General features: G+C 32.9%; 1 protein-coding gene across 3 annotated transcripts; it reads right to left on the bottom strand.

Annotated features, from left to right (window-relative positions):
* Positions 1–3,553: 3,553 nt before the first annotated feature.
* LOC108377806 (uncharacterized) lies at positions 3,554–7,329 on the bottom strand. 3 transcript variants are annotated; one of them, XR_001849363.1, is made up of 6 exons: positions 7,127–7,326; positions 5,152–5,217; positions 5,022–5,086; positions 4,506–4,693; positions 4,279–4,438; positions 3,554–4,219 (listed from the first exon to the last, which is right to left on the bottom strand). XR_001849363.1 is itself a non-coding variant. In XM_017634101.1 (3 exons), the coding sequence occupies exons 1-3, from the start codon at positions 4,728–4,730 to the stop codon at positions 4,065–4,067; spliced, it is 540 nt and encodes a 179-aa protein (XP_017489590.1). In that variant the 5' UTR covers positions 4,731–5,014; the 3' UTR covers positions 3,554–4,064. The 3 variants fall into 3 exon arrangements, 1 of the variants encoding a protein (XP_017489590.1); XR_001849362.1 differs by having other exon boundaries at positions 3,990–4,219; positions 5,152–7,329; XM_017634101.1 differs by lacking the exons at positions 5,022–5,086; positions 5,152–5,217; positions 7,127–7,326 and having other exon boundaries at positions 4,506–5,014.
* Positions 7,330–8,096: the final 767 nt, after the last annotated feature.

Genomic DNA, 8,096 nt, shown 5'->3' with positions numbered 1-8,096 from the left:
ATATATATTTTTTTTATATGAGAGTTGAAGTCGGTTTTTTTTTGCTAAAAATTACTTGTTCTTCATTCAGCTATCTTCGAAAAACAACTGATAGCTCGCAATGCTGTTTCCGCAAGGGTTGCAGCATGTGGGTTTTTCGTTTTTCGTAGCGTAGCTACGAATTACGAATTACGAAAATTCGGGGTTTCGGGGTAAGGGGGTTTCTACAAAAAATGTTGTTTTCTCATCGCCCTGTTCTTAGTGTTTGTGCCTAGAGGGCCAAGAGAAGGTTCCATTTTTCGGTAGAAACGAAATCGGCTTTAAATAAATGAATTGTATGCTTTCAGAATGCTTTTGAAGTGAAACTTCTTAGGCGCGGGATCGCAAAAATGGAGAGTGAAACTTTTAAAACTGAAAACGTTACATGAGTGAGAAGGAAGATATAGGTAGTATAGGGAAGGGGAAAAAAGAAATAAAGCGATGCATGACGGGTACGAATTAGGGTAGAAACGAAATCGGCATTAAATAAATGAATTGTATGCTTTCAGAATGCTTTTGAAGTGAAACTTCTGAGGCAGCGGTATCGCAAAAATGGAGAGTGAAATTTTTAAAACTGAAAACGTTACATGAGTGAGAAGGAAGATATAGGTAGTATAGGGAAGGGGAAAAAAGAAATAAAGCGATGCATGACGGGTACGAATTAGGGATGTTGCGAATGTGGAATTTTAGACATCCGCGGATGCGAATGCGGATGCGAATATCTAAAAGCTAAGATCCGCGGATGCGGATGCGAATGCGAATATCAAGTATTTTTAAGAAACAATTAGAATCTAGCATAATGGCGAGATCGTTGTTTAAATAGCGCTTACAAAGCCAAACCAGATGTGTCAGCTTTTTCTAAAGCTTTTTAAAAATAGTTCTTCATTGTCATTCCTTTGGCTGTTTCAGAATTTGGGGAATCTGTAACTTCATCAGCGTTTTTCGATTAAATTATTGTTTTCCAGGAATAAAAATTTTGAACAAAATTCTGTTTTCAAAGTCCTGGCCGAATCGGATAAGAATACAATTATTCTTTAAAAAAGCACCCCGTTTTTTAAAAGCATTTAAATCTCAGTTAGTTACGTAATTATTATCTTATTAAAGGTCAGACCTATAGTTTTTTAATTATTTGGGCATCGCGCCACTTTATAGCCAGACGTTGATCATTTCTGCTGGAAATCCCTATCGAAGGAGCTTGCTCTTTGACTTTAAATAGCAAAGAAGGGACAGTGTATATCCATCCGAAAAAAAATTGCCCGACAAGTAAACAAAATTACTGTTCTTTAATTTTTTATTAAAAATAAATTCCCCAATGAGCCCCATTTGAAATTATTGAAACGAATATATGTAACATCAAAAGCAAATCACGAAAATTTGGTTAAGAATTACAGTGCACACTTCCTTCTTTTGTGTCTAGTAGTTTTTTTAAGATTGGTCCAATGCAGGTATTGAAAGAAGGAAAAACAAAAAATATTGTTAAAAAGGCTAGGTTCCCTTTTACGTACGTCAAAGGTCAAGTAGAAGTTGGAACTTGTATAACTGCCCATTGATAGCTCAGTTATATAGCTTAAGAAATAATAAGTTTAAATACTGGATTTTATCCGAATTTTAGCAACACAACGTTCGACTTCGAATATCGAAGCTTCGAATATCGAATTTACCCATCCCTAGTATAAATGATGCAAGCGTGCTTCGCGTAACTACATCCATTCGTACATATGTACATATGTTTGAATGGATATATTTATGATGAAGCAAACGGGCTTCGTTGATGTACTGATAGGCATAAGTATGTACTTATGGACAGCAATGTTTTCATGTATGTACATATGTTTGAATGGTTGTGTATATATTTGTATGGATGTACATACATATGTTTGTGTACATGTATATATGCACATATGTAGTACAAACGAAAACAAATCTAATAAGCTGCTGGTTTATATAAATGCGAACTGTACTGATTGTCAAAAATTATGTGCTTGTTGTACATTTGTTCATGTTTGTCATTGTGCGTGTAATTTTCTAGAGTAGTTTTCTGCTATCGCTATCTCCTTGTATTAACTCCTCCTTCGTTGGTATACTCTGATGAACATATGTGAGGATGATAGCAAGGCCAACTTACATATGTAAAGTAGTGTTACGGGATCAGTTGAAATTTTCACCCGATGTTTCTTAAAGAAAGCCATAAACGTAGCGACCGTTGGTTCAACTTGGTGTTGTTTTGCTTTAGATTGCACCGTTTGTGGGCCTGTTGAATGAATTTATGTCTTGGTTGTATGAAAGATCAACAAATTTAGATTTTCTGGCAGGTTGTACAACTTATCGCTACATTAATGGCCATGTTGTACAAACTCATTTAATTTGAGTTTATTTTGTACACTAAATGACCGAAAATGGATAACTCAGCCGAAATAGGTACGTGCTTTCGTTGAATTTTATAAATGTAAGCCGAAACTATGGAATTGTAAAAATGAGATTTTACAATGAGACTGCTCGCAAAATTGCAATGTTTGTGGGTAAAACGTCCAACTTGATTGCGGATTGATTTGAACCAACGTTTTCGGCTTGCATTATGTCAAAAGGATGTGTTTGTTGTAATTCATTCTGTCATTTACTACCATTATGCGTAGGCCAATTTATGAAATCATTTCATGCGTTTGAGTAGAAACTGAATGAATGAACACCATTTCATGATTTCAATTAACGCGAAATAGAGTTTATGCACTTAGTTTTTACTCAGATCGATGAAATGATTTCGTGAATTGGACTACGCATACATGTGATACTTATACTTTTAATTTATAAGATAATTTTATGTTTTTATGCTCTTGCTACCACATGAATATATGAATTCGTGATAAGAATATATGCCCAGCAAACATTGAGGTTAGTTATCGATTAGAGAATGATTGGAGAACTAGCCAAATTCTCCAATCTCAAACGTTAGAGAATGACTCGAAAAACTATCGAGAATCATAGCGATCTCAACAAAAATGGGACATAGTTCTCGACTCGAGAAAATATTAATTCTCTAATCGAATTCTAATGTTGATCTCTAATGGGATTCGAATGTGAATTTCAAACTGCTGTGTTTTGCTTTATTAAATAAAACGCTTTGTTTGTAAAATGTGTACTAAATTTATTTGCAATAAAATAATAATGAATTATTTGAACTTAAACATAATATATGATTCATTTATTTGGAATATTGCTTATTTACCTAAATTTTTTTTAAAACTTTAAAACTATCATATGTCTTGTGTTTTTCACGTTTTGTTAAGATGAATTCATTTAGGTTAATTAAATTTGGTAAGATTAGATTTAAAAAATATTGCTGAAACATAATTAATTTTAAAATTAATAAAATAGTTAACTTAAAGTTCATTCACATGAGGTCCTTATAAGTGTTACATTTAGTCTCGTTTTGGAAAATTAAGTCGAATTCCTTAAAATTTACACCGGCGGGCCGATAATTAGAAACAATTTGTCTTTAAAAATTTTTACTATTTACTTTTTTTTTTATTACTTTTAATTTATTTTTTGCGAAAGCATAGTTCATGCTACAACGAAATCCACATAACCTACAAGTTTTCAACCTTGTACACGATTTATAAAAATTCGCTTAATTTAAAAAAATGTGGTGAATTTTTATAAATCTTGTACAAGGTTTAAAACTCTAAGTTATGTGGATTTCGTTGTAGCATGAACTGTATAAATTAAAATAAATTTTCGAAATTGTAATGACGAATTGTTTCTAATTATCGGACTTCCTGTGTATGTACAAATACAGTAGCTTAACATAAATTATAATTGTATTTAGTCCCTGTTTTAGCTCAAGTTTAGATAACTTAAAAAGTAGAAGGCACATTTTTTAAATTATAAAGCACTTTAATAAAAATAAATGGATAAAGTATTGTTAATTCATTCAGTCTTAGTTTTGTTAAACTCATGTATAATTCAGTTTTTTTTTTTACTTAAAATTAAAATGGCTATATACAGGGTTTGGATTGTTCAGCAAAAACTAGCAGTACATGTATGTGATTTTATGAAGTTATCTTGTAAGTTTCTAAAGTACTATTTCTATTGCTTTGATATACAGTGCGTTTTTGAAGTCGTCCTTTTGCATGCTGGAAAAAGGTAATGGAGGTTCGTGCGAATTCGTCGTCTGTGGATTGAGGAAATTTCATCGAAAGTGCATCTGGAAGATAGAAATAACAAATTTAATAAATTTGCATGCATGTTATTGAAACAGTATACTTTTTAAAGCAGCTGTAATGCTTAAACTTCTTGCTGCCACTTTGGTGTTTGTCCCTTTCCAGCATAAATTTTTTGCTGCGTTATCGGTAACGATTTTACGCCAAGCCATTTTAATAAATTTTTTACTGCTCGTACAAATTATATGTGAAAGTTCTTCGGACTAAAAATAAATTTTTGCAATCACTTAATATAATAATTCATTCATATTGATTAAAACAAATAATTACCAGACTTTCGTATTTTGAAGAATGGTCCTGAATTTCCTTTTCAAATTTTTTAACATCCTCAATGTTGTCAAACGGTGTTTTGGGGATAATCTCATTCCGTGATGTTTTATGGCTGTATTTCCTTTGTTTGGTTTCTTGTAAAATTCGTGTAAGGCTTCGCTTTATTGATTGTTGGTTGTGATCTATTTCTGTACAGTGTATATACATATGTATATATATATACATATTTATGTGGTTAATTTTTTAAATACATTCATACATATCGCTCATTTAATTCAATAGTGCCTTAATCTAAAAATTAAAAATTTTGAGGTAAGTATACAGAAATTACCGCTACCTCTTCTTGTATAAAAATTTCATAGCTGTATCGATTACCACTATCTAGAATAAAATATGTATTCATTTTACTATGGGAGTATATGTAAATTCAAAATTGTAAAGCTATTTATCTCTAGTGCTGCTTTTTTGAGTTGTTACGTTATTGAAGTAAATGAGCAATATGTATAATTAGTTTACCTTTAAAAATTTTTTCTCGGATTTCCTTATCTGCTTTAAAACTTTTTCTTGCAAACTTTGAAGATCTGAAAAAAGTATAAGAAACAGATGTTTATGTTTATAAAATTAATTAATTTAAAATAGTGTTAACCTTTTCTTGTTATTGGTGTGTCGTTCGTCGCACTGGTAAAACTGGTATTAAAGTCCATGTTTGTCGCTTTAACGTTTATTAGGAATGGATAAAAGGAATAAAGAAATTGACGCATTCATTATTAAATTTTATAATTTTTGATATCTGTTGTAATGAATGTTGAACGCCTAGTGGTAGAAATCTCCAATTCCCTGCAACATTTGATATTCAGGTTCCCTGACCGTATAGGAGTTTCAAAAAAGTCTTGTAAATTAAGAACTTCTTTCCCTGATAGTTTTACTTCAGTATTATCATGTATAGCCACCAATTTATATATACTATTATTGAAGCTATAGAAATTGTCAGGCTCTTTGGCGTTGTCACAGAAGTAAATACCTTTCCTTTTTTTAAGACGCATGACGATGTTACAATACTTTGTGAGGCTAAGCTGTTTTCAACCAACCTATTATACACCTGTGCAGCGACATGTTTGCATTTCTTTATTTTCCTCTTTAGTTTTGATAAATAATTTTCAAATTTGAATGCGCTGAAAGTTTCTAGGCTTCCGAAATATAAGGTCTCGTGGGCCAAATGAGTCAAACAATGAAAATTAAAAGTTAAAAACGTTTCATCATAGCATTCGAGCATACTTTCAACAAATTTATCTAACATTTGACTTGCACAGGTGTTATATTTGGTATAATAGTCTTTATTCAAAAGTATTCTTATGCTTAAGCTGAGAAGTAAGAAATGGTTATACCGTACAGGATCTAAAATATCTTTCAGTATGAATATTCCAGAATAAAGTAAGAAAGATCTAAATTCCGTTGCCTTAAACCGTTCTAAATCTTTCAGCGATCTAGGTCGTCTAGCGAATTCCCGCGGCACTTGACTGTATAAAGCTTGAAGGCTTGAATCTAATAATTTAATTTGCGTTGGTTTAAGGGAATATGATTTGCTGCGTTTTATTAGCAAAGCAATTAATAGAGTCTTAGTTACTCCAAGGCAAACCACATGCATGTAGTCTATACCAAATGTCTTCACAATATCTATTGGAAGTTTTTCGATGACCATGGGTTCTGAAAGAACATGATGGCTTTTGTCTACTCGTGCTCGAAATTCTGCGTCAGTTCGAATTGAATTATTTTCTTTTGTGAAAATGATTTTATGGTACTTTGATTCGCCTTTTTGTGTACACTTCGGGCAACAAGAATACCCAGAGTGGCCTTTAATACCAAGAACGAATGCTCGTGCAGGTGCATCACATATAAATGCCCGGCAAGTAACTTTATAACGCATTTCTTTAAAAATTAGTCCTTTTTCCAACAACCCTAATAACTCATCTACAAATATTTTAAGAAACTCATTAACATTTGTTGATTTGCTGTTCCCGCAGTATGCTCCTATAACTCTTATGTCATCCGATGTATGTACGTTAACTAAAATTGGCCATATCTGAGTATTAGAGCTTTTTGCCAATGGAAGTCCGTCGATATTAATGTTCAGATTCAAACAATTGCCACTAAAGTCCGTTCGACATAAAAAGTCAGTTAAAGCACTTTCAACCCCATAATGTACATATTCCCCGGGACCCATTATGACCTTTGGGGCACTCTTTGGAGTATTTTTCAAAGTTCGGGCACACAAAGGAAGCCCTGTAATGCGTTTACTTAGAATCTTTAACAAATCATCTATTTCCGCGTTAGTTATATTATGTTTAACAGTCCATTCTGTCAAGTCCTTCCGTAAATCGTTATTTGCATTAATGCAGTCATCCGTATCATCTTCGCTTGAAGAAATGCTGAATTCATCTGGCTCATCAAATGTTCTGCTGCATCCTGGCCTGTCGTGTGGCTCTTCTTCTCCTAGCAACGCTTCACATTCTGGATGCTCATCATCACTTTTACTTTCAAACAGTAAATTTACTATTTGCTCACTCTCACTTCTAAATTTCTTTCTATTCATTTTATTACGTGAAATAATTATATGTATTTACTTTAAATTTTGAAGCGGCACTCAATTTGCTCGAACAATTGCGTTTTTGTCTAAAATAAGGACGATCGTAGCTATAAATCGATAGTCGATAACACAACTTAGCATCGTGCCGACCATTGAATTTGCGTAGTTTCTCTAATCGTTCTCGAATCGAATCCTAATGTAGTTCTCTAACTTCGTCATCGACTCGTGAACGATTAGAGAATTACCCTAGTTATCTAATGTAGAAATCAAAATTTCTCTAACGTTAGAGACCGTGTTTGCTGGGTGAATTCGCCTTGGAAGATAGAAAGCGAGTAAGAATAAATGCCAAAGGAATTTGTCTTCTTTCAACTTAAATAAATGCATTTTGCAAACAAAAGTGCGTACGTTACTTAGTGCCTTGGTAATGGCAAATTCGTAAGGATCTATTGATTGCATTATAAACATTTTCATTTATTTGTTAAAAATACAATCACTTCCATTACAACCCGGTCCTATGGATGCTGGAAGCGCGAATTCATATAAGGAGGTGTTACCGGAAAATGAGTAAATAAATTATATGTATATCAGAAAATTAATAAGATGAAATGAAATTATTGTTTGATTTCTAACCAAACCTATGTATGTAACTCATTCGCCTAATGGTTTGCCGAACCGTAAACATATGTTTACACATCCAATTTCGTGAGTAGGTACCTGGTACTCACACCTTTTTTAAGAAGTTTCACTTCTATCATGTGTACGGTGTTACACACGCATGTTTTTTGTAATTGAAATTTACTCCGTTGGTTGCGAACGATTTTGGTCGAATTTGGGATGAAATTTGGTAGGCGAAAAATTGTTAGTGGCAACGCTGATTGGTTACAATAATTTTAAGCTATAATAAAGTACCACAACGTACATCTTCAGAGCCTGATCTCACTTTTCCGAATTGCCCTGATATTTTTTTTACAATTTCTATCGTGGCATTTGTGTGTACTTCCCTCTAC

This window comes from Rhagoletis zephyria, unplaced genomic scaffold (genome assembly GCF_001687245.7).
Source record: "Rhagoletis zephyria isolate East Lansing unplaced genomic scaffold, Rhagoletis_zephyria_1.1 Rzeph_scaffold_12730, whole genome shotgun sequence".
NCBI lineage: Eukaryota > Metazoa > Arthropoda > Insecta > Diptera > Tephritidae > Rhagoletis > Rhagoletis zephyria.
This window is presented reverse-complemented; position numbering and strand designations above follow the sequence as displayed.

What these genes read in the sequence shown, in the direction of transcription:
- LOC108377806 (XM_017634101.1), bottom strand. Translation starts at nt 4,730, where the DNA reads ATGTATATATATATACATATGTATATACACTGTACAGAAATAGATCAC. An exon ending in CTTCAAAATACGAAAGTCTG is followed by an intron (nt 4,439 to 4,505) that starts GTAATTATTTGT and finishes ATTTATTTTTAG; the next exon opens with TCCGAAGAACTTTCACATAT. An exon ending in CATTACAGCTGCTTTAAAAA is followed by an intron (nt 4,220 to 4,278) that starts GTATACTGTTTC and finishes TCTATCTTCCAG; the next exon opens with ATGCACTTTCGATGAAATTT.